This window comes from Canis lupus, chromosome 22 (genome assembly GCF_011100685.1).
Source record: "Canis lupus familiaris isolate Mischka breed German Shepherd chromosome 22, alternate assembly UU_Cfam_GSD_1.0, whole genome shotgun sequence".
Classification (NCBI taxonomy): Eukaryota; Metazoa; Chordata; class Mammalia; order Carnivora; family Canidae; genus Canis; species Canis lupus.
Window position 1 is genome coordinate 5,777,615 of NC_049243.1, and position 26,598 is coordinate 5,804,212.

Sequence of the window (26,598 nt, forward strand, 5' to 3'; positions counted from 1 at the left end):
GTTCCCAAGACCCCTGAGATCATGACCTAAGCTGAAATAAAGAGTCAGATGCTTAACTGACTCTTCATGTCATCCAGGTATCCCATGAATTTTAATTGGTATATCAAATGGGAGTTGATATTGCATATATTTATATTTACCAATTCAAAATAAATTTCTTCCTAATAAAATATAATTTAATTTAGATCCATCCAAATTTATGTCCAATAAAGAAAATTAATAGGAGCAAGTGGAATTTTTTTTTCCCTTTTTGTGTTTTAGGTTTTCTTGGTGGCTAAATGGATCCTTGCAGGAATTTATATTATGTGAGAGGTTGTACCAAGGAAAATTATGGCATAGGATTAATTTTTTTTCTAGGCCTGAATTTTATTGACTAAAGGGTTCACATATTCCTTGGGTTTATTGCAATACTTATTTCCACTTTTATCTAAATGAATGACAGAACATTACAAACAAGCAGAATCTTACTTATATTTAATAAAGCTGTTATAATTCTCATAACATGTGGCTACTTTATCAGGTAAAATTTAATAGACAGCTATCATAAGGATTTATTACTAAAATTAAATTCCCACTAACGTAGCTCTGAACATTCTTAAAGAGTATTATATATAAATATAAATTACGTTTTGTAAATATATCCATTTATGTTGCTAAAAGTGTAGTTCAGCTGCTATTTGCAAATATAATACAGTAAAAACTCACCGGTTAAAGAAAAAAACCTCATTGATTTAAGGAAAGGTCTTCTTTGATTTAAAAAAAAAAAAAAAAAAAAAAAAAAGGCTTTCTCTTCCAGTCCTCTGTAAACAGAAAACTATTTAATTCTAATTTTTATTTTGAAAAACATTTGTTGATGAAATGTTTCTGTGTTTGTTTTATCATCACTTTCCCCCTCTCAAAGGAAGATATGTATGTATTTATGTATGCATGTGTCTGTGTGTGTGAACATATGCATGTGTATATGAATTAAAAAATCAAGTCCAGCTTTCAAGAGCAGCTCTGAGTAAAAAAAAAAATTAAATTAAAGAAGCTGAATGTTGTTGACTCCTATGTTTCTGTCCCAAGTTTTGCCATTCCTTTCTATTTTAACCCAACAAATATTTCTGAGTGTTTATTACTTGTAATGCACTATGCTCAGTGCTCAGACTACAAACAGGAAGGGAGCAAGAGAGAATGGGAAAGAAAGAAAAAGAAAAAGCAAACCCCACCACCCCTGTTCTTATGAAGTTCATAATCTTGTAAAAGATGTAACCATGTACACTTAAACATTAGAAAACACAGACCACTATGTGTACCATTAAATAGAATAAGTAAGTACGTGGGAATGTAGAGAGCAGGATAGCCGATCCTAAGTGGAGTTGGGTGAGAAGGATATGAGGAGGTTTCACTGAGTAAGTGACCTCTGGATTGGTCTGTAAAGTCCAGAAGGATCCCAGCAGAAGGAAGATGAGGCATTCTAGATAGAGGATGCAGCATGCAACAAAGGCACAAAACTTAAAAGTGCCCAGCACACCCCGGATAACAGCGTGTAGTGTGACGGAACTAGCTGATGTCTGTCAGCAGGATAACAACTAAAAATAAAGCCAGAAAGTGAGACAAGAGCCAGATTATCCAAAACCTCGAATGTCATTAAGGACCAGGCAGTCAGGAGGCTCTGAAAACCTCGGTGCGCATGTGTGAAATATCCAAGTGCTGCATACATACCTGAAGTGCTGAACTGCCAATTCTGTTCGCAAACGCTCCTGCTTTGATGTCACCTCCAGCTGGAAATCTGCCTTTCCCTTTGATCCACAGCACCACCATATTCCTATTCCTCCTACCATACGGTCAGTAAATAGATGTCTTGGGTAATCCTGTGGGTATGTATTTATGTTCCTTCATGTTTAAAAACTGTAAACTTTCTGGAGCAAGAACAGTATCTAGTGATTTTTTATAAATTAAGCCTTACCTCAGTGATCACATTAGGCATCTGAAAATGTTAAATAACAATAAAGTACAGGTGGACTCTCCAATGGCACATGTTTGAACTGCACAGGTCCCTCTGTACGTGACTTTTTAATTTTTACAGTACTGTAAATGTATTTTCTCTGCCTTATGAAAAGGTCAACACCTCAACCCCCTTGTTGTTCAAGTGTCAACTGTAAAGGAGATACAACTTATAGCTTTTGTTATTTTATAATTGTGATTAATGTACTCATCAGTACTCTTCTTGCAGATTAAGTACTTTCTGCTTTTTTCAGTTTTAATGTAAGCTGCCAACCAGGATTTACATTAAAATTAACATGGGAACTCTAAGGCCTCTCAACCCCTCTCCATCAGTGTTACCCATCAGTCTGAGGATTCGTAACAGAAGTGCACTCAGGCCACAACACAAGAACCACCACCATCAGTCTGGTCCTAGAGAAATCCCCTATCCCACAACCATTTAAAGTAAGAGATGGGTTCATTAAGTTCCATCGACTACCTCCAAATATCCTCAGAACCTAGTCTTTCATTTCCTTCTGACTAGAACTACTGTGTTTAGCCATTTAGACATTTTGTACCTGGGTTATTATGACAGCCTCTAGCTTCCCTCCCTGCTTTCAGTCTTACATTATGGCCAGAATGAACTCTACAAACACAAATCCCTTTGTTTTCCATACAGCTTAGAATTTTTCAGTACCTCCCTAATGGTCAAAGCACAAATTTCAAATTTCTTATCAAGGCATTATAAGACTTTTTAACAGATAATTTAGCAAGAATATAAAGGTCTTTAATATTTTAAGCCATCTCTCCTGCCATTTACTCACACAACAAATACTAACCACTTACTACATCTACATGTCATGAACTATTCTTTTTTTTTTTTTTAAAGATTTATTTGATAGAGAGAGCACTCACATGAGTGGGGGTGGGGGTGGGAAGGGCAGAGTTGAGAGGGAGAAGCAGACTCCCCACTGAGCAGGGAGCCAGACTCGGAGTTCATCCCAGGACCCTGAGATCATGACGAGAGCCAAAGGTAGATGCTTAACCGACTGAGACACCTGAGGTGCCCATCACAAACTATTCTAAGCATTTGGGTGTGTGTGTGTGTGTGTGTGTGTTTAAGTGAACAAAACAGATGATTGTGTGCATGTGCATGCACACACAGACATACCACCAAAGAACCAACTATGGATGTTTAAAAACTACATTAGGGCAAAGTTGGCAATAAATGTAAGTAAATTATATAGTATATTAGGAGGGATATGTCTATAAGAAAATACAAATATAGAAAGAAGTAAGTTGGCCAGGGTAGGCCTATTGGAAAAGTAGAATCTGAGGCAAAGGAGTGAAGAGGCAAGGAGTGAACCATGCAGTTATCTGCAGAAAGGATGTTTCACCTGGAAAAGAAAATCTGGTGTAAAGGCCCTAATATGGAAGTGTCTAGAGTGCTCATGACTGTTAGATCAGGGTGGTTAAAGCAGAGTAAGTGAAGGGGAGCAAGAGGAGCAGAGGTAAGGATGGGGAGAAGTGGGAAGGAGTAGGAGAGTGATCATGTAGATTCCTGCAGAGAACTCTAAGGACTCAAATTTTACTGTGAGTAATACAGGAAGCATTGCAAGTGACCTGTGAACAGAGGAATGGCATGACTTGACAGATTTTAGAAGAACTGCTCTGGCTACTGTGCTGCCAGTAGACTACAGTGGAGCACGGACAGAAGCAGGAATGCTGCTAGGAGGCTACTGCAGTGATTGAGGTGAGACGGAAGGGCAGATCATATGGGTGGTGCGAAATGGTCTGACTGTAGATGTGTAATATTTTGAAGATACAGTCAATATGAGTTTTCTGACATACTGGATGTAGGGTGTGAGAGAGGACTCAAGAATGTAACCAGGATTTTTGGACTGAGAAAACAGGAGAACAGAGTTTGTACTAACTCAGATGAGAAAGACCACTGGTAGAGCAAGTTTGAGGGGAAAGTCTGGGAGAATAGTTTTTCATGTATCTAAAATGCTTATTGGACATTCAACCAAGGTATTTAGATATATAAGTTTGGAGCTCAAAACAGAGTTCTAGGCTGGAGCTTCTGTTTGTTCTACCTCAAACAAATGCTGCATTCCAGGCTTGCAGAGCTACACAGAGGTCCCCAATATCTTCCTCAAGCCTTTATGCATGCATATGAAACTCACAGAATTATCATCTCCTCAATCACCCTGTTTCCTGAAGTCACTTAAGTAACTGAAATATGTAATGACGGTATACTCAAAAGGCTAAACAATTTTTGTATCTTCTGTGAGAAAGTAGCCATTTCATTAACACAACAGGCAACCAGAAATCTTTAGAAACCTTTAGAGAAAATTAGGACCACAAAAAATTAAAAAAAAAAAAAAAAAGATCTTGGCAAGCAGCTCAGCAACCAGATTTTGTATTTTCCAATTTAAGTAGTTATTTGAAAAAGTAAGTCTTCAAAAACACGCCTTGTATGATTGATTTTATAGGCTAAACACAAAGAGAGAAACCCCTCCTGCCCGTGTTCCAAAGTTATTTTCAGTTATAAAAAATTTTCATTTTGATTGTCATCCTTTTATTTGCCCTGGGGAGGCATTTAAATGAGAAGAATTATTGGACAAGAAAACAGTCTCTTTGTTTTGCTCCTGGGAGACACACTCTAATCTAATTGAGAAAGGGGGGAAATTAAAAAGATGATGCGACATCAGAGAGGATACAGCTCAAGCAGTCACTTTTTTTTTCTTTTTAAAAAAGATGTTTATTTATTTGAAAGAGAGTACGAGCATGGGGGTAGAGGGAGAGGGAGAGGGAGAGAGAATCTTTAGGCAGACTCCATGCTGACTGGGGAGCCTGACTCAGGGCTCAATCCCATGACCCTGGGGCCATGACCTGAGCCCAAATCAAGAGCTGCATGCCCAGGCACCCCTCAAGCAGCCACTTTTATCTGTGAGAACACTGATATCCAGAGAGGCTACTGAGACCATCTGAAGAATGTGTTCCCCATCATGAGCTCTGTCTAGCTATAATCCCCTAAAATATAAGTTCCACGAAGGCAGAGTGTTTTGTCTGTTTTGTCTGCTACTCTTTCACACAGTAAATGCTGACTGAATGAACAAATTTATAATTCTAAAGTACATGGGGTTGAAATACATTCAATATAAAGTATAAAACAAGGGGAGCCTGGCTGGCTTAGTCAATAGAGCATGAGACTCTTGATCTTAGGGCTATGAATTTAAGCCCCATAGGTGGTATAGAGTTACTTAAAATAAAAAAAAAAATTCAAAACACATTCTTTGGGGTTTAAAAAAAAAACCCAGCTCTTTGAAACTCATAAAATTTGGAGTATCAAGAATTTAAGATCATCATCTTCAAATATTAATTACAAAAGGTTAACCATGTACAACAGTCGGGAGAGGGAGGACCTTATGAGAAATCTCAAAGTAGAAAGTTTAGACAAAGTTCTCTGTAAATCAAGAGAAAAGGATGATATTCTAGCAACTAGCTTTATACTGTATAGTATTTTAGAAATGTTCATTATGGGAAAATTACAGCCTTTAAAAATAAAATAGTACAAATATCTTATTACATGTCTTTAGAGAATCAAGATCTATAAAGAGGACTAGAAAAAGAAGTATTAGAAGTTTGATTCCAGGTTATATTAAGAGAACAGCTTAAACATCCCAAATAAACTGCCCAGGTTCTCAAAGTTCCCTTGCCAAAGAAACTCTTACTTGGGTTTGTAGTTTGTTTGTTTTTAATTGAAGTATAACTGACATATTCGTTTCATGTATACAACATAATGACTTGAAACATACATACACTGCAAAATGATCACCACAATAAGTCTGGTTAATCTGTCACCACATTTACAATTTTCTTATTCTTATTGTGATGAGAACTTTTGAGAGCTTTTTTAAGATTTATTCATGAGATTTAAGATTTATTCATAAGATTTATTCATGAGATTTAAGATTTATTCATGAGAGACACACAGAGAGAGAGGCAGAGAGAAACAGGCTTCATGCAGGAAGCCTGATGTGGGACTCGATCCCGGGACTCCAGGATCATGCCCTGGGCCGAAGGCAGGCGCCAAACTGCTGAGCCCCCCAGGGATCCCGAGAGCTATTCTCTAAACGACTTTCAAATACATAAAACAATAATGTTAACTAGAGTCACCTACTGTACACTATATCCCCAAGACTTATTTATTTTATAGCTAGAAGTTTGTTCTTATTTTTAAAACCAAACAGCCTTTGAAGAAAAAACTTTCAACATAACTACTGTTTTCAGGCAGTTAATAAGCAATCTAATATATGTATTTCAAGCTCCCAAAGGAAATATCAGGTATTATTTTAAAGTTAAAAAACACCAACCTCTTTAATCGCATGTAGTTTTCACTGGCAGCAGGTCGGCATTCAGCTCTTTGTACCACAATTCCTTCCAATGAAAGTTTATCTTGAATGGAAAGAAAAAAATAATTGACAAATGTATTCAGAGATAACACTGATCATTTTCAAAATTTTACTTTGACATACTAACCACGGTAATAATGATTAGAATTAAACGTAGTAATAAAAATCAATAATAGTAAAAAAACAAAAGGAATACTTGTAAGTTTACAGTAGCATCATTAGTCAGAATAGAAAAAAAGCTTACTCCTGGCTAGTAAAAACTGAACTTGTCAGGCTTTGTTTACTGGGCTGTTGCAGCCCCTTGCCATTAACAACGTTTAGATACTTAACTCTTTCTTTTTCTTTTTTTTTTTTTTTTTAATTTATGATAGTCACAGAGAGAGAAAGAGAGAGAGGCAGAGACATAGGCAGAGAGAGAAGCAGGCTCCATGCACTGGGAGCCCGATGTGGGATTCGATCCCGGGTCTCCAGGATCGCGCCCTGGGCCAAAGGCAGGCGCCAAACCGCTGCGCCACCCAGGGATCCCTACTTAACTCTTTCTAAAGAGGGTGGCTAATGAAGCATAAAATCAAATTAAAGAAATTTGAAGGGTGTGGACGCTGTATCATCTTTGGTAGAGAAGTAACTTCTGAAAACCCAGCTAGTCTAAACCGCTAAAATCAAAGATAATATATACATGTATGAGTGGGTATATGCAGATATATGTAAGCAAATAAAATTCTAGAATATACTGTGACTAAAATAGCTAGCCTAGAAAATACTGTACACTGGGCAGGTCATTGTCTAGGCTATACTTTGTACCAGCTTTGCTTGCCAGTTGCTCTGACTTCTATTTTCTAGCAGATTTATTAACCTGAGTGTGTCCAAATTAGAGCTTTAACTGCTATGGATACTTGTCCAAACAGAAGGGCAATTTTTCCTACCATTAGTAAGAAATGTTATGGTGACCGTGACACAAAATTCAAGAGAAACCATAAAGGTGCATTTACTACATGACTATTAGGCACCAAACACTGTGGTAAAGTCACTTTACAGACCTTATTTTGATAGTACATATAGGACTATCCCATGATGGCACCAGCTCTCCTACAGTCTGGAACTGTAGAATTATGATTAGGAAGCTATGGTTCAGGGATGCCTGGGTGGCTCAGCGGTTTAGCGCCTGCCTTTAGCCCAGAGGTGTGATCCTGGAGTCTCGGGATTGAGTCCGGCATCAGGCTCCCTGCATGGAGCCTGCTTCTCCCTCTGCCTATGTCTTTGTCTCTCTCTGTGTGTCTCTCAATGAATAAATAAAAACTTAAAAAAAAAAAAAAAAAGGATGCTATGGTTCAGTCTTAATTCCATGAGAATTCACCCAGGCTTTGAAGAGATTCAGGAAAATCCCTTGGCTCATCAGCAATGTATTTATGATTCATCTCTTTAGGGTAAATGACTTCATGCATTCCCTTAACATTAACTAAGTGCCTACTACATAAACGGCACCATCTATCTAAGCATTTGGAATCAAAGATGAGTAAGACATGGCAGCACTCTTTTTAAGAAGCATACAGTTTGCAAGGGGGGAATAAGCGGGCCAAAATGTAGAGTGCAGATAGTATCATGCCCACATGATTTACGTTAGAAAATCTTCCTTATGGTGACTTTTCTTGATTTTGGTCTTCAAACTCCAGGAGACTCCTTATTGTAGCCTCTAACTGTGAATGCATGTGAAATCCAATAGTTTAGGAATCCCTCAACGCAACACATGCAACCAATCTCAAGTACAGGCTATTGGATGTCTGGAAAAAAGAATGATGAGAAGCATGCCTATCTTATACCAAAATGCAAAAAGAAATAAAGCCATAATTATTTTATATTAGATTTAAAGGCCTAAAAATAATCTTAATTGATTTAGTAAGATTGGGATTAAAATTTGAATTTCTCAAATCTTATATTTGAGTTTGCCTTTTCACTGAAGCTGAAAGTTCTATCTAGAAAAGTTACTGTCATAACAATAGCAAGATTTGGGAAATTTCTACGTATAAAGTATCTTAAATGCATAAGAAAGTCCTCTAAAATCCTCATAAATTAATCCTTTTTAAAAAACAAAATAAACTTAGACTACCATACCATCCCTGAAAATAACTTACTTATGTATCCATGTGTTTTTTAATGTTGAATACTAAAAGAGCTATCTGTTAATAACATCTGTAAATGTTTCCCCACTTATATAAAGCAGTATCTACTTCAGGCAGAAAGGCTTAATTTAATTTTTAGTTAAAGGATTCTGCTATCAATGTTCTCCATAGAATACCTGAAAGAGTAAGAAGTATCCAAAGCATCTGCCCATATCAACTTGGCCACTACCCTCATCACTATTCTTCAATCAAGGTCACTCTTACAAAGCAGTAAAATTCACTTCTCCAAACCATAATTTTCTGTCCATCATATCCCCTTTCCAAACATAAAATAGCTTTCCGATGCTTCTCAAGTGAAAGAAAAGTCTTAATCACCAGCAATGAATTTTCCCACTGATTGGCTGCTCTTAAATAACACATCTCTGTTAGCTCATTCCCGTTCTCCTTCTAAATAAATTTTAAAAAGCCAATTTACTTATGATAAAGTCTACTAAGCAAGACTTAAAACCTTCACACACTTTTTAGAGCCTCATAGGAAAATGTTTTCATGTTCTTTCCACTAACCATGCTTCTTTTCTTCTTCAAAAGTTGCCTAAGATTTCAGGGGGAAAATATTAAATACTGTATTATATTTTAAAGGCATTTGGGAAAGAAAATAAAGGCATTTGAAAGCACCCACTTGCACAGCACTGCTGTTTATTACAGATCATATTAATTAATACGGGAACCCTTACTTAAAACCAGTTTGTTGGTCCAGTTTAAAAGATCATAAATACTTGAAACACATCAGGAATAACAAAGATAAACAGAACATAGTTCCTGTCCTTAAGGAGTACAGAGTCTTGTGTGGCCATTCAAATAATTCTGTGACATATATCCTTAAAAACTATTGAGGCCCCCCAAAGAGCTTTTATGTGGGTTTTTATCTATTCCTATTTATCATATTAGATACTAATACTAAGAAACATTTAGAAAAACAGAACTGAAAAGGGCAGAAAGGCTTGGTATTATTATGAATACTGGTTTTGATTTTCACAGACCCCTGGAAAAGGTCTCAGGAATCCCTCTACCCAAAAGTTTTCAGATCACATTTTGAGAGCTGCTGGTCTAGTAGGAAGCTATGATAGATATATAAATCATTATAATACACCAGAATCACTTTTAATAGGCCTCCACTTACCCCACTTAGAGATTACCAATGCTTTTAAACACAGTGACAGATGTCCACAGCTTGCCCATAGTGGGTAGTTAGGTTCATCTCTAGTACTCCCACACACTTCTGCTCTAACTATATTAGAACTTGTTTATGCTAGTTTTACTGTTAGTAATTATGCAATTTGATTATATATTATATAATACCATCAATTATGAGTATGGGGGAAGGAGATGTTTCTATGAAAATCAGGTTTAATACTTTGGCAAGACAATATAAAAGTAAATTGCTTTAAAAAACTACTGTCAAAGTAGGTACTGGAGAGCTAACAGGAGACTAGAAGAGAAACATCAAAGTTTAAAAGGATTCTGCATTCATGTTGTTTCAGTGTTTAAATCCTTGCTCCTGGGCAGCCTGGGTGGCTCAGCAGTTTAGCACCGCCTTGAGCCCAGGGCGTGATCCTGGGGACCCTGCACGGAGCCTGCTTCTTCCTCTGCCTGTGTCTCTGCCTCTCTCTTTCTCTCTCTCTGTGTCTCTCATGAATAAAAATAAAGTCTTTAAAAAAAAAAAAAATCCTTGCTCCTTTCTAAGAAGCCATAATTGTAAGTCTATATTATGGGTTGAATTTTCCCAAGAAAGAGAAAGCAGACGCTCTGTCAGCATATTATACTGAAACCAAAGGCCTTATCCTACATGCATACTGGTAGCTAAGTGTACATTTTAACTCTTAAGGTAAAATGTTTAAGGCAGTAGGAATGCATGTTAAATCATTTTCTGATTCTCTACTTTTGAATTTACCTGACAGACTACTGATCCTTCTCTATGGGCTGTGGGACTCTACTGCACAAAGACGAAGTTTTTAAGGGTTATAGGTGACACACACAGAGTACTGAGATTAACACACACACACACATACATGCCCCCACACACAAAGAGGTAATGTTTAGCTAAGGACCAAGAGAAGCTATGATAAAGCAATGTTTGTGCTGGATCTGAAAAATAGAATTCAGACAGGGAGGAGCGGCAGAAGGACACTGAGGGTGATGAGAACAGAGCGAACAATAGCTTTGGTCTCCTCCCTCTCTCTCTCCATGTACATGTCCCCCTTTCTATGATACTCACACTAAGGGACCAGTACCAGAACTGGATTCTGGGAAATATTCTAGAATCTTTTCTAAATCTTCTCTCTCCACCACCTTTTTTGCTAGGTCCATTTTCTTACTGGTTTGTGTTACTTGTAACCAAAAGACTCAATGCGTATGAACACACATCATTGGCAATAGAATTTTTATCTCTAGCCTATTACTTGCAGAAAAAAACTGAGAAAAAATTTAAAGGGGAAGTATACAAAACATATACCATAAAAAATCTGAGATCTAGTTCCAATTCTCTTTCACTTAAAAAACTGACCTCCTAAAAAAAACAAACAAAAAAAAAAACAAAAAACAAAAAAAAAAAAACTGACCTCCTCTTCCAACTGGAGATGTTTTTATTATTTCATTAAGTGTTTATTTTGTTTGTACTTATACTTTCTAAAAGATTTAGATATAATTAGATTTTCTTTGAGGAGAAATTAGAAACTGTTTCTTGGAACAACAACAACAACATAGTGTCCAGAAACTTCTGCTCTAAGCTAGACCTTCTTGCTCTTTATCTCAACTGAGATAAACTATGCTGAAGAACTCAAGAAAAATGACTGACAGGCACTTTTTTACACGTGATAAGGGCAAGCCTTGTTGAAACAAATTACAGTAATAAGCAGGCAGGGAGGGAGTTATTAGCACTGGCATGTAATTAATGATGGCAGGTATGTTAGGAAGATGTTAGGCATCAGGAAGTTACAGGCATTCTTTTCCAAGGCCACTCTGGATCCAGTTCAATGTGGAGGACTTTAAGAGCACTTCTGGCTCCAGTTAACACACAGATAAGTGGGCTACGACCAAGACTTTGGACTATTCCTTATGACTTTTGAAGCTACTCTCTTGATTCTATTTATATCACACCTGTTATCTATCATCTGGAAAAGGACTGAAGAAAAAACACTTCTAAAGAGCAGGTGAATCTAAGAGGTAAGCCATTTTTAATATTTCTACTAGTTTCCAATCTTTTCATTTAAAATCTTTTCACGGAAATTTTTTGCCTGTGATTCACAGGGTAAGGCCTATCAATATATACTTAATATATATATACTTAACAAACCAGTTAGGCAAACTTGCAATCTCTACATTATTAAGAGGGCGATCCTTATTCTATTCAAATTTGTGAATCGATGTTCTAATATCTACAAAAAAATTAGGAATTTAAGATCATGTCTAGTTTCAGTAAATCTACAGAGTTAAGAATTGATTATTCACCTCAAAAGTAACAAATGAGGGATCCCTGGGTGGCACAGCGGTTTGGCGCCTGCCTTTGGCCCAGGGCGCGATCCTGGAGACCCAGGATCGAATCCCACATCGGGCTCCTGGTGCATGGAGCCTGCTTCTCCCTCTGCCTGTGTCTCTGCCTCTCTCTCTCTCTGTGACTATCATAAATAAATAAAAATTAAAAAAAAAAAAGTAACAAATGAGCAATCATATAAATATTCCCCAAAGTTACCTATTTATATAATGTTTTCATAAAATATTCAAATTACAAATATGCCTAATACACGAAATTCCCAATTCTAACCAAATCCTGAAGCCGTATTTTAAGGACTAGACTTAAGATTTAGAAAACATCTCAACTTCCTCACTTATAGTTCTACTCTTCAACTATGGACTGGAAGAAAGAAGCCTGTATGTACCTTCCTATACAAGGGACACTGTATTGCTGATCAAAAAAGTATCTGTCCATGACAAGAATGGCTGCCCAGGAGTAGGAAGAAAAGTTTTTGGCTAAAGTACAAAATCAAAGATGGAAGCCTTGGGGGACACATGGGTGGCTCAATTGATAAAACATCTGACTCTTGATTTCGGCTCAGGTTATGATCTCAGGGTCATGAGATCAAGCCATGTCGGGCTTGGTGCTCAGCGGGGAGTCTGCTTATGATTCTCTTCCTCTCCCTTCACCCTCCCCCATGCTTACTCACTCACATTCTCTAATAATAAATAAATAAATCTTAAAAAAAAAAAAAGAAAGAAAAGATGGAGGCCTTAAAGGCTCAAAGGAATGTGAACTGTTCTATCAGTCTACAGAAGCCATAACAGACTTTTTTTAAAGATTTTATTTATTTATTCATGAAAGACACACAGAAGAGAGAGAGAGAGAATGAGAGAGAGAGGCAGAGACACAGGCAGAGAGAGAAGCAGGCTCCATGTAGGGAACCTGACGTGGGACTTGATCCTGGGTCTCCAGGATCACACCCTGGGCTGAAGGCAGCGCTAAACTACTACTGAGCCACCCAGGCTGTTCCGTAACAGACTTTTTTTTTTTTTTTTCTTCCCGTAACAGACTTCTGATCAAAGAAATAACTTACTGAATGAGCTTCTTAAGAACAAATATTTTTCTGTTTTAATGTTTATAAAGCAAGTCCACAAGTTATTTATTGCTCCTCCTCTACTTCAGATTATGGTCTCCTTTATGATCATCATATAATTAGCCAACATAAAAACCTCTTTTAAAAAAATTATTTTTTTATTTATTCATGAGAGACAGAGAGAGAGAGAGAGAGAGAGAGAGAGGCAGAGACATAGGTAGAGGGAGAAGGCTCTCTGCAGGAAGCCTGATGTGGGACTCGATCCCGGAACTCCAGGATCATGCCCTGAGCCAAAGGCAGACACAACCGCTGAGCCACACAGGCATCCCTAAAAACCTCTTGAATACATGACATTTTGTATAAACAGACATAATCTCTAATCTCAAAGTTGCTTTCAAGAATAAGAGGCTGGATAAAACTCAGAAATGAAATACAGCTTTATAAAAAAAACATGAAGTAATGTTGTGCTGTAATAATAAATGAAAAGGGGCAGGAAAATCCTAATACCATAAGTTTATTTTAGTTAGACCTTCATCAAAGGGTGCAATTCAGTTTTGGCTGCTGCACTTGAAATTAGAGATAATTTAAAAACAATAGCAAAAGTGATTAAATGGATAAAAAAAAAAAAAAAACAACAAACAAATCCTTCCAGGAAAGATTAAGTCTCCAACAGAACAGACTTTCACCATAATGCTCTATTATTATTAAATAGTACCAAACACTGTGCTGGATATGATGGGTGATACGAAGGAAGAAAAATACAAACTCTTACACTTAGAAAGACTGCAATATATAGTTGAGGAATAAAATATTAATGAAATACTTACAGATGATTCAAGGGCACATATTTTTAAATCAACTAAAATGATTCAAGTTTCATTAATTTCAGCTTCAGTAACTCCTGTTGTCTTCACTATGTTTAATTGGTAATAGTAGTATGCCATATACTAGTTCATTTTTTTTTTTTTTAAGATTTTATGTATTTATTCATGAGAGACACAGAAAGAAAGGCAAAGGCAAAGACACAGGCAGAGGGAGAAGCAGGCTCCCTGTAGGGAGCCCGATGCGGGACTCAATCCCCAGGACTCTGGGATCACGACCCAGACACTCAACAACTGAGCCCCCAAGGCATCCCTATTAGTTCAGTTCTTTATGAATTTCAAGATACTTTACTAGTTAAGTAAGTATCCTCACAACTACAGGCTAGAAATTATGTCCCCATCATTAAGAATTCCTCTGGGATAAGTTCCCTTTCCTGAACTCATCCATTTCCTTAATATGGTGGTTCTTCAACTCTGTTTGATCATTAGAATTACCTGGGGAGCTTTTTATGAACTACTAGGCCCAAAGCCTATTCTAACTGGCTTGTGAGGACAAGAGATGGTGGTATTTTTATGTTAGTAGATAATTCTAATATGCAGTACTCAGTGTTTAAATCTGCTGCCCTAATATTGTTCCTCACCCCCAGGCCCCCTTTCTTCTTTTTCTTGTATCTCTACTAATCTTATTTTCTGGTGATATGAAGGTAGTAGCTTACAAAACAGCTCAAATATTTCATCAACTCTAAGACAGCATCAACCATAATATACATTATTTTATATGCCACTAAGACTTAACACTGCTATGATTTTAAGACCTACTCTGATTTCAGAAATGCTGGTTGTGAAAAAATGTGCAACATGAAAGAGTTCTCCATCCCTAATTTACGATCACTATACTCTCTAAGAAACTGCACTTGCTCAAATGAACCATCATATCCGATAGGCCTGCTGTTCAGGTCCCCTTCTCTTTCCTCCACACCATCTAATCAATAAAGACACAAGAGAATCTAAAGAGGATAACAGAAGGAATAGTGAGTGGTAGGGGACAGCATTTAGGAGCAGAGAATTTTTTGGTCATAGACTGCTTTTTCTTTTTTTACAGATTTATTTATTTATTTATTTATTTGAGAGAGAGAGCATGCACAAGCAGGGGGAAAGGGTAGAGAAAGAGAGACAGAATCTTCAGCAGACTCCCCACTGAGCGAGGAGCATGATGTGGGGCTCCATCTCTTGATCATGAGATCATGACCTGAATCGAAATCAAGAGTCGAATGTTTAACTGACTGAGCCACCCAAGTGCCTCTGGTCACTGATTTCATAATAATATTACCTTTACAAGTTTTCAAAGTAATGTCCCTCATTTTGAGATTGTAGAGATTTTAAAAATATCTTCTTCCTAAAGAGAAGGCAAAACTGCATTTTGCCAAATAGCACTATGAAAATGAGTTCTATACAATAATATAATTTCAATGTTCATTTGATGGCTCATGAAAGTGCTTTGCTCATCTGGTTACAATAGAATTTTCCAGTGAATAATAATGCATAGGCTACACTTCAAAAAAGATAAAATTCATTTTAAAAAACTTAAATGACTTCTGCTTATGTAATTATAAAACACTGCTTTCCCTGAAATACCCATCTTCCATATTTAAAATACGAATTAATATGATTTGTAAATTGTTTTTAGAGTCATCTCCATAATTAATAAAAAGCAAAGAAATGTGGAATGGAATTTTGCTTCAAGTTCTCATTTAATCTGTCATTTTTATTTGTGCTCCTTTTAATACATAGTGCTTTATTCTTTTCTATAATTCTCAAATGAGTTTTGCCAATATGGGAAAGATTCCCAGGCTTCTCTCAAGACTCAGTTCAAGCTTTCAATACAAAACATTCACAAATTTATTCATCTGACTAGAATTACCCATCCATATCACCTTCCTGCCAGAGGTTTATCCAGTGAGCCCTAGAAGGATTCATGCACTCTGCTTAGTTGGTTAGATACTGTGGCCAATCAACTCCATAAGGTAGGAGAGGTAGCATTTGTGTTAATACAATCCCAGTGCCAGACGACATCTAATGCAGATGATTTTATATTTCAAAACTAAACTTTCGGCATCAGAACAGAATTAGATTAACATGGAAAAATTCTTGATTCTTAAAGTGTTAATACATTACAGTAAAAATTTTTTTAATTTTCAATTAACTTTTTTTTTAAACACAGAGACTAAAGTAAAATGGTCATAGCTGAATATCAAAATAAATGTTTCTCCTATTAAATGCTATTTATAGGAGGCTAGGAAGAAGAGGTAAGGCACACATGAAAAAAGAGAAGCTTAGCTTATGAAAGCCATAGTTCAAGGCAAGAAGGCATCAGAGGACATGAAAGTAAGACGGCCAAGGGATTGCCAGATTTCGGAACATGAACAGATAAAGCTATCATCATGGAGTCAGGTAGCTGGGCATCAAATTCAAGTGGGACAGAAAGACACAGATCAATAAGCTTGAAAAAATATGGGGAAATCTAAGGCAGAGACAGAGTGCCAGATTTAATAAGAAATTGACAGCAGTTGCACTAACTATAGTTACTTTTACTTTCTTTCTGAGGTAATGGGAACTAAATTTTTTTAAAAGGCAGAAAACACAGAGGTAAAATCAACCAAAAAGATCTGGTATAGGTGGAGACAGAAGCACAATGTTATTTTATTTTATTTTTTTAAAGATTTTACTTATTTATGAGAGAAAGAGAGAACATAAGTGGGGGGAAGAGCAGAGGGAGAGGGAGAAGCAGACTCCCTTGCTGAGCAGGGAACCCCATGCAGGGCTCAATCCTAAGACTCAGAGATCATGACCTGAGCCAAAGGCAGGTGCTTAACTGACTGAGCCACCTAGGCACCCCCAATGTCCTTACTTTATTTTTTTTAAAGATTTTATTTATTCATTCATGAGAGGTACAGAGAGAGAGAGAGAGAGAGATAGACATAGACAGAGAAGCAGGCTCCTCGTGGGGAACCGGATGCGGAACTTGATCCCCGGACCCGGGATCACGCCCTGAGACGAAGGCAGACACTCAACCACTGAGCCACCCAGGCGTCCTAAGCAATGTTTTTTTTTTTTAAATATATTTTTTTTCAATTTTTATTTATTTATGATAGTCACAGAGAGAGAGAGAGAGAGGCAGAGACATAGGCCGAGGGAGAAGCAGGCTCCATGCACCGGGAGCCCGATGTGGGATTCGATCCTGGGTCTCCAGGATCGCGCCCTGGGCCAAAGGCAGGCGCCAAACCGCTGCGCCACCCAGGGATCCCCCTAAGCAATGTTCTTATTTTAAAGGCAGCTCCTAAGACTTTCCTTAAAAAGGAGTATTTGAATTTCATGGAGGAGAGATATATTGAGCTTGGGGGGTGGGGGGGATTATAAAATTTTGTATCTTCCAACCAAGAAAGATACCTTCTTGGTGAGGTTCTACTTCCTTCCATGGCATATAAATGGAGCAAGCATATATTATGATGACATCCTGTGTCAATCATGGCAATGACAATGACCTCATTTTCCACCAGGAGCTGGTAGATAAGATGGAAACTCCTCCCACTGGCCTGGAATAAGTCCTGTCTAAAGCAGGTAGTGAAGGATTAGCATCATCATATTAGTGGAAGGTTTTGCTAGAATATAATTAGGCACTGGGCCTAACGGATATACTTACACCAAAAACCTAATAGTGGTACTGTTTAAATCTCAAAGTTGGCTAAAGTTCTCTTTTATATGTGTGATTACTGATGTTTAAGATAGAGATGCTGTAACTCTAATAAAGGTCTGGGATACTAAGTAGAAAACAGGGCCCCTAGCTTTAAAAACAAAACAAAACACACCAACCTTCTGCCTACAAAGGAGACAAAAATCCTCAAGTCTAGTGATCAAGTGGATCTAAGGATGCTAATTTTTGACATGTGGGTTAAGCCTTTTGTTAAAACCATTGAACTGATTAAGTGCAGTCTGTAACTACAGTTTATATCTGCAGCAAGGTGGAGAAAGATAATCATACCATGTTTCGCTTGGCATAGGTAATTAAGCACCATTTTTATAATTTTAGAGCTGTGTGGACCTGATTGACAATATCCAGGACAAGCTTTCCCCACCCTCCACCCACCCAAGCAGGCAAATACAAACCTAGAATAGAATAGAAAAAAGAAAACAGCCTAGCTTTCTCGTAAGGGGCAGGTGTTCCACAATAGGTAGCAATGATCAACAACCCCCTGCAACTTCTGTCAGATGCAATCATATTACTTTAAAGGGGATAATGTGGAAAAACAAGGATAAAATGCGGCCTACTGGGAGCCATTTTTCTTTTTTAAGACTGCAAGTTGGAGGCAGAGGGACACAAAAGAAAAGTGCTATGGATTCATATCAACTTCTAGTCAACACTAAGACAAAGCCTTTGTTACACTATTGTTGCCAGGCCACAGGGGGCAAACAAATCATACATGTCAGGTGTGCAGAAGCCAAGAACACCAGAGTGAAGCCTAGAGTAAAAAAAGGTGCGATCGAGGGTCAGAGGCCACACTGGGGAGGTTCAGAGTCTGTCAAGGAAGCCAGCAGAAACAAAGAACATGCATCAATGGTCTTAAAGACCAGGCAGCAGAAGCCAGAAGTGAGTTAGCAAATTTAAGGCAGCTCTGGAGTAATTACTGAAGAGGCAGCAGTCCAACCTGCAGTAGCCCTGCCTTACCTTCCCATCCTGGGAAAGCCCATCTTCTAGCAGCACTAGCTTTATTTCCCCACGAAGGCATCCACATATGGGCCAAACAGGGTGTAAGGAAGAAGGTCTAGTATTACACCGTATTCTACTACATCACTTGATTTAAACATACAAACCTCCAGTTCCACCACTATACTACAGTCATATGTTCTATTGATTCTGACATTCCATAAAGTTCATTTAAAGAGGATAAGATCGGGATGCCTGGGTGGCTCAGTGATTGAGCATCTGCCTTTGGCTCAGGGTGTGATCCAGGATTGAGTTCCACATCGGGCTCCTTGCAGGGAGCCTGCTTCTCCTTCAGCCTGTGTCTCTGCCTCTCTCTCTCTCACTCTGTCTCTCATGAATGAATGAATGGATGAATGAATGAATGAATAAATAAATATCTTTTTTAAAAAATAAAGACAAGATCTATCAATGACACTTTTATGCCTTTGTTGATTCTGCTTATAACATGATACAGTGACTATAAACATATGAATCCCATGCATTTCCAAAGCCATACCAAAAAAATATATTTGATAGCTCTTAAAAAGTCAGATCCACAGAAAAAGACTTGATTCTAAAACAACAAAATCAACACACACATGAAATCGTTAAAATATAAGCATCAACTCTTCTTAAAAGGGATCCCTGGGTGGCGCAGCGGTTTGGCGCCTGCCTTTGGCCCAGGGTGTGATCCTGGAGACCCGGGATCGAATCCCACATCGGGCTCCTGGTGCATGGAGCCTGCTTCTCTCTCTGCCTGTGTCTCTGTCTCTCTCTCTGTGTGTGTAACTATCATAAATAAATAAAAAGATTTAAAAAAAAAAAAAAACTCTTCTTAAAAGATGCAGGACTGAGAGAAAGGTTTAGTTCAAGTGTGGGCTTACCTCTAATAAGCTGCAAAGTTCTAGATAAAACACTAAATAAAAACTCTCTACAATGCTGGGCACCTGGGTGGCTCAGTGGTTGAGCATCTGCCTTTGGTTCAGGGCATGATCCCGGCGTCCTGGGATCGAGTTCTGCATCGGGCTCCCCTCAGGGAACCTGCTTCTCCCTCTGCCTGTGTCTCTGCCCCTCTCTCTGTGTCTCTCATGAATAAATAAATAAAATCTTAAAAAAAAAAAAAAAACTCTCTAGAATGTAATTTTATTTTTGGTAAAATGAGGAGGTTGAATTTTATGGTTTCTAAGCAAAAACTCAGCTCTAAAAATGTTTATGCATTAGATTTCTAATCTTTTGACAATCTCAGTGATTAATGTTACCTGTCATAATTAAGGATATAATTCTTTATATCTGAAGAAAACCTAACATTGTTTAGAGAAAATACAAGATAAGCATTTTAAGAAGACTCCACTCCAATACTTCCACTAACATACAGTTGAGTAATTTAAAAATACCTTTAATATAATAGAAGTCAATTTAATATTAAATCTAATTCTGAGAATAATGTAGTTCCTCAGAAAAATTTAGCAGATAGACCAGTCAAATAATAGTGTACTGGGGAGAATGTTCACATTTCTTACCACTGGGCCTTTAAACTCTAGAAATTAAAGCTTAGATCTCTGAAATGCTTTGGAAGGCAAGTTACAAGGGAAGGAGGAAAAAAAAAAAAAAAAAAACAAACAAAAGAAAGGGGAAAAACACCAGATTCAACACTGTGCCAGTTCCCAAGTTAGAAAAGAAAAGAAAAGAAAAGAAAAGAAAAGAAAAGAAAAGAAAAGAAAAGAAAAGAAAAGAAAAGAAAAGAAAGCTGTCTGGCCCTTATGAGCACGGGGGGGGGGGGGGGGGGGGACGACCCAATAACAATTTAAAAAACAGTGAAATTTACCATGACACTATTTTATAGCAATTATTCTTAATCTTTTATCTTTGGAAACACATGTATGCGTGTGTGAATGCGCACGCGCGCACACAGTTATAGTATTTTCTACAGCAGCCCAAGTCTTTGTTCAGCACTGGTGCAGGTTTAGGGTAAAACAAGCTTATGAATTTTCCATAGGAAATCTTTACCAAAATGAAATGTAAATGACTACTGAGAAGCCTGTATATTTGATGTTTTACCTTTAGGATAAAAAATAAAATAATAGAACCTTTTGTTAAAGGGCATTAAGAAAATTTCTTCTCACATGTTAAAAATCCCTAAATCAGAATCATATGCAAACTCAATTAAATTCAAGTGCAATGTCACAAATAACAGATTTAAACATTCTCATGTGGGTCTCTAAAAGGACTACACCACTGTGAAATGTGTGACTTTTTATAGGAGAAAAGATTCGATCCACCTACATCCTCTTTAGGTCCTGCTTATGATTTATTTTTTAAAAAATGGTATTAATTCAATATACATTACTCTCTAAAAGCTAACAATATTATTCAATATTAAGCCTGCCTGATTGAGCAATAACCTAAAAGACATTTAGAAATGGAGACACACTCAAACTTAGCTGGAGAATTAAACATTTGTAATTGCTTAACTGCTAAGAGGAAATTCAATTTATTTTGTGTAACTTTTATTACTTAAAAGGCTATACATGAAAATCTTTAAACAACGAATTCCTTCCCCGACACAGTTAAATGCAAATTATCCTCTTTTTTTTTCCCCATCTTACTCCAGAAAGCTCCCGCACACATAGCTGATACGCCACCTACTGCAAAACCGAGCTGACGGAGCAGGCGATGCTGCCAGCATTTCCATTCCATCACCAGGCTGGGGCTGAATAAAGGCGTGCTTGTGTGGTAGTGTTTCTTTTTTAAAAAATCTCAAAGCCAAGAAGAACAGGCTGAAATAGCATTTTCAAAAATGGAGCGTAAAATAAACAGAAGAGAAAAAGAAAAGGAGTATGAAGGGAAACACAACAGCTTGGAAGATGCTGACCAAGGAAAGAACTGCAAATCCACACTGATGACCCTCAACGTTGGTGGATATTTATACATTACTCAAAAACAAACACTGACCAAGTACCCAGACACTTTCCTTGAAGGTATAGTAAATGGAAAAATCCTCTGCCCGTTTGATGCTGATGGTCATTATTTCATAGACAGGGATGGACTCCTCTTCAGGCATGTCCTAAACTTCCTACGAAATGGAGAACTTCTACTGCCTGAAGGGTTTCGAGAAAATCAACTTCTTGCACAAGAAGCAGAATTCTTTCAGCTCAAGGGACTGGCGGAGGAAGTGAAATCCAGGTGGGAAAAAGAACAGCTAACACCCAGAGAGACTACTTTCTTGGAAATAACAGATAACCACGATCGCTCACAAGGACTGAGAATTTTCTGTAATGCTCCTGATTTCATATCAAAAATAAAATCTCGCATTGTTCTGGTGTCCAAAAGCAGGCTGGATGGATTTCCAGAGGAGTTTTCAATATCATCAAATATCATTCAATTTAAATACTTCATAAAGTCTGAAAATGGCACTCGACTTGTACTAAAGGAAGACAACACCTTTGTCTGTACCCTGGAAACTCTGAAGTTTGAGGCTATAATGATGGCCTTAAAGTGTGGTTTTAGACTGCTGACCAGCCTGGATTGTTCCAAAGGGTCAATCGTTCACAGCGATGCACTTCATTTTATCAAGTAATTACTTGTGTCACGAACAAAGGCAACAAGCATGCAGCCAGCAAGCTTCGGAAAACCACAGCATCAAAGGCATCCCAAATAACGTGCGTCGGGCCAGCTCTGTACTCAGAGCCCTGCTGCTAATCAATTACTGTGAGCTAACGGTATGTAAATTCTATCGCTAAAGATGTCCTTCTCAAGGGTGTTCCAGCTGACCAGACTCATATACTTAAAATGAAAACAATGATGTTCTATATATTGTAAATAAAGACTGAATGCTTTTGCTATTTGTTTATTTCTCCTGAAGCTATCTTTCAATCAGAATGTCTTGGGTACTTGCACAATGAACAAGCATGTACATTATCTGTCATTCATTTAAGTAAATGGTAATAAAATATGTTAAGGGGCTGTAAGATTTAATCCTTTCTACAAAACTACAGAGAAACTGAACTGGTAAAAATTAACTACTGAGAGCAAAAAAGATGTGCAGATGTACTAAGACAGAGCTATAGTGAAACCAAATGTAATTGTAAGAAGGTATTAAAGTTATTGATTTAATTTTAACAGCAGGCACCAAAAGCTTATTCACAGTTCCTGTATTTCATGCTAGAATTATAGCTGAATTGACATCTTGCTGAACATTCCTAGAAAACTGCTTGATGACAATAAAAAATAAATAAAAAGCACTATTAGCTTCTTTGCTTGTATTAATAATGATAATAAAAAGTTACATGTGTCACTTTCAAAACAAAGAGTACCACTTGATGATTTCACACAGTATTTATGCATTAATGTAGTCAACTGGCAGGCTATAGTAACCCTGGCTGGTCTTGCAAGTGACAAAAATCAGCAAATTCCTTTCTTTGCAGGCTGAGCTACAACACAGCATGGATAACTTAGCCCTAACATATTATGTGGTATCAAAATAATAAAGGAGTTCATTTTCAGAACCATCCTAAGTATCTATTCATTTTTCAAGCTCAAAAATATTACATGAGCGTCACTAAACATTATTCTTAATGAAGAACTGTATTCTTTTCACTATCTATTTTGATGCTAAATCTCAAATTCACTGAGTTAATTTCTTTAACCTCATGCTAAACAGGAAGTTATTTTTTAATTTTTTGTGTGTGAGTAAACGGATAGAAGTTTATTAAGTAAAGATACAGAGAAAGCTTCTCAGAGGTGAGTCCTGACAGGGTTGCCCAGGAAGTTATTTTTTTAAATTAAGTTTTATATATGGCTGTCTCAATGAAATAATGCAGAAACTTAGCTCTAAACTGAGTGCATTTTTTTCTTCCCAGAGAATAGCTAAATAATTTCTATGCCTCTCATTTTCTTTAGCTTCTAAGAACAAATTATTTCTTAAATTTGTTCCTTTAAAATTTAACAATTAAGACAGGTAACTAAATCTTAATTTTAACAAACTTCCACAAAAGATTTCTGAAAAATCCTGAGGTTAAATTAGCATATATGTCAAAAATTTGCTTACACATAAAAACTTAGAATTAGTAGCAAAGCTAATATTCATTCCCAGAACTCTGACTTCCACCTACAAAATCAAAAATAATGCGAAAGTTGGCTGTACATACTAAATATTTTTAAATCTATTTTACAAAAAAGTTTTTAAAAATCCATATCATATAAAAAAATAAAAAAATAATATAAAAAATCCATATCAACCACACAATCTTTTATGTATAACAAGAGAAAAAATGTTTCTAATAAAATATCAAATTATCTCTTATGTACTTTAACATGGCTTAATCAGGATTTAAAGGAACTATGAAGATAAAAAATATAAGAAATCTATTTTAAAGCAGTTCACTATAATTGAACTGTTTACATACCTCTCCAGCTTATGAGCTGACTTTTCCTTCGCATTTGGACTTTGGTAATGAAAAAAATGATAGTGATTTAATGTCAAAGCAAGATTTTCTCTACCAAGATTTCATTACAGATAATGAAAATAGCCCTGACATATCTTCTTTCAGGAGGTATCACTGAACAAACCTTAGAAGTAGTCTAAGTTTTTGTATGAATTCACAAAAAGAGAATTTAACTGCCATAACAAATTACTACCGATGAAAGCCACTACTTAAAGGAATCTATCATTCATTTGATGTAGGTCTCTCTAAAAAAAAAAAAAAAAAAAAAAAAAAAATCATTATCTGGATGCATTTAATTCATCTTCGAATGCTTAACAGATCATAATATTCTAAAACAATTTAATAATCTAGAAGGATATTTGACTATGACATTAATTACTCTTGTATAACTTTTTATAAGTGTATCTTTTTAAATTCAGTCAGTTGCACTATTCAGTTAGTTGCATAAATACTGTGTTGTAAGTATATAGAAAATATCATTTTCAATTTTCCCGTTTCTTAGAATATTTAGAAATACTTTCCATTTAAAAAAAACGCAAGGGGCGCCTGGGTGGCTCAGCCAGTTGAGCGTCTGCCGTTAGCTTGGGTCATGATCCCAGGGTCCTGGGTTTGAGCCCCACATCGGGCTCCCTGCTCAGAGGGGAGCCTGCTTCTCCCTTCTCTCTGCTCCTCCCCTCTGCTCATGCTCTCTCTCTCAAATAAATGAATAAAATATTAAAAAAAAAACTCAAGAAATCATATAAAATGTCAATCATAAATCAGAGCGATGTTGTTCACAGACAATGAAGAATTTCTTCCTCAAATTTTCTCATAAAAATTCTCATTTTTCTCATTGCTCCACAGAATAAATCACAAAGTGACTCTATTCTCTTTTTCAAAAGAAAAGTAATAAAAATATTTTACTATACTTGCCATAAGTCAAACATTGCATCCTCTTGTATTTGGAATTATCCCATGCAATGCTTCTAGCACTGTCTTTAAAATATGAAAAATAAAAACACAGCTTATGGTGTACTACATTTCTATAATGTATATGGCTGTGTGCAGAGTAAATGAAACACTTAATGAGACTTTGCAAATAAGAAAAGAAAGATACCTGCCATCCCAGGCTGAAACTAGTACTACTAATGAAGCTTGATATTTTTTTTAAAGAACTTTCATTATAGTTCAATTGCTATTTTAAAGATGATATTAAAAGGTAACGCTTATTGTTTTATTATGTGCCTGATACCACACTACGAACAAACATTTACTCAATTAATCCTCACAATCATCCTAAGAAAGGTACTATCATTCCTTCCTTCTCTTAGGTGAAGAAACAGACTTACAAGGGCTAAGGAACCTAAGATCATACAGTTATTAAGAGGTAAAAGTGGAACCAACACTTGAAACCCAGGTATACTAGCTCCAGAGCCAGCAGGAACTATGTGTCTGCTTTTACCAGCCACTTATATCTCTAACACTTAGAACCTGACATAAAACAGGCATTCATGAAGTATGTGCTGAATACAGAGTACCAAAACACAGGTCTGCCTCACTTGATAAAAATCTCACAATGAAGGTACTCATAAAATGTTGAATGACAAACTGAACTACAGGAAAGCAAATCATATTTTTCATGTCATATTGGGTCATTTAAAGAACATAGGATGAATCATCTCCCAAGAATAAAGGATAGCCTAAATCTACTAGTAAATCTAGATGTTTAAAAAAAAAAAATCTAGATGTTCATATATCAAGTTTGTGGAAAAGAAGGTTAAGTTTTTAGGACTCATACAGTCCACAGAACTGACATATTGCAAAGAAAAAATATGGCACACATGAGCACTAGAACCAGACCTGGATTCAAATTCAATTAATCTCCACTAACTTGCCTATTAGTAAGTGATGTAAGCAAGATTTTTAACTTCTTTGAACTTCAATATCCTCACACAAAATGGAGCTAATGATTAGTTGACAGACCTTTTCTAAGGCTTAAATGAAATTCTAAATTACATGTAAAGTGCCTCACCCACTATAGACCTTCAATAAGCACTGGTTATTATCTCATCCAGGATAAAGATATCTTCAGGACATAACCATGAATATCATGCAGAAAAATGCACACTGACATTATTAATTAGGCTCTCAACTTAGACATGAACAGAATGCAGAACTTTTAACAAATGCATGCTTAATACTTTGGTGAATCTATAAATACAAGAATATACTCTAAATTGTTGTAAGCCAACACAATTTTCATTTGTATCAGTTTAAAAATACATATGATGAGTTTCCTGGGACTTTTATATTCTGTCTTCATGTACAAAATCTACAAGACCAAAACAATCATTGCACACCAGCAGTATAATACCAGTCAGCAATAATATATGTGACAACACAATCTTAGAGATACTTCTATCCAATAAATTCTGGTTAAATGTCTTAAACTGCAATGATGTCAGTCAAGGTTAAAATTAGAGCATCTGAATCATAATTACCCTTG

At 36.7% G+C, this 26,598-nt stretch overlaps 2 protein-coding genes across 3 annotated transcripts in view; one reads left to right on the top strand and one right to left on the bottom strand.

The window, feature by feature from the left end:
- GTF2F2 (general transcription factor IIF subunit 2) overlaps window positions 1-26,598 on the bottom strand; it is a 147,235-nt gene that overhangs the window by 52,061 nt on the left and 68,576 nt on the right. Inside the window, exon 5 of the mRNA XM_038569584.1 lies at window positions 6,345-6,426. Within this exon, the coding sequence (XP_038425512.1) occupies window positions 6,345-6,426 (82 nt within the window). The remainder of the gene's footprint in view (window positions 1-6,344; window positions 6,427-26,598) is intronic.
- On the top strand, window positions 3,654-22,910 carry KCTD4 (potassium channel tetramerization domain containing 4). Of its 2 annotated transcripts, none has more exons than XM_038569583.1 (2): window positions 3,654-3,718; window positions 21,281-22,910. In XM_038569583.1, the coding sequence occupies exon 2, from the start codon at window positions 21,467-21,469 to the stop codon at window positions 22,244-22,246; it is 780 nt and encodes a 259-aa protein (XP_038425511.1). In that variant the 5' UTR covers window positions 3,654-3,718; window positions 21,281-21,466; the 3' UTR covers window positions 22,247-22,910. The 2 variants fall into 2 exon arrangements, with proteins under 2 accessions (XP_038425511.1, XP_038425510.1); XM_038569582.1 differs by lacking the exon at window positions 3,654-3,718 and adding an exon at window positions 11,479-11,722.

Coding starts and splice junctions, on each gene's coding strand:
- KCTD4 (XM_038569583.1), top strand. CDS start 21,467: ATGGAGCGTAAAATAAACAGAAGAGAAAAAGAAAAGGAGTATGAAGGG.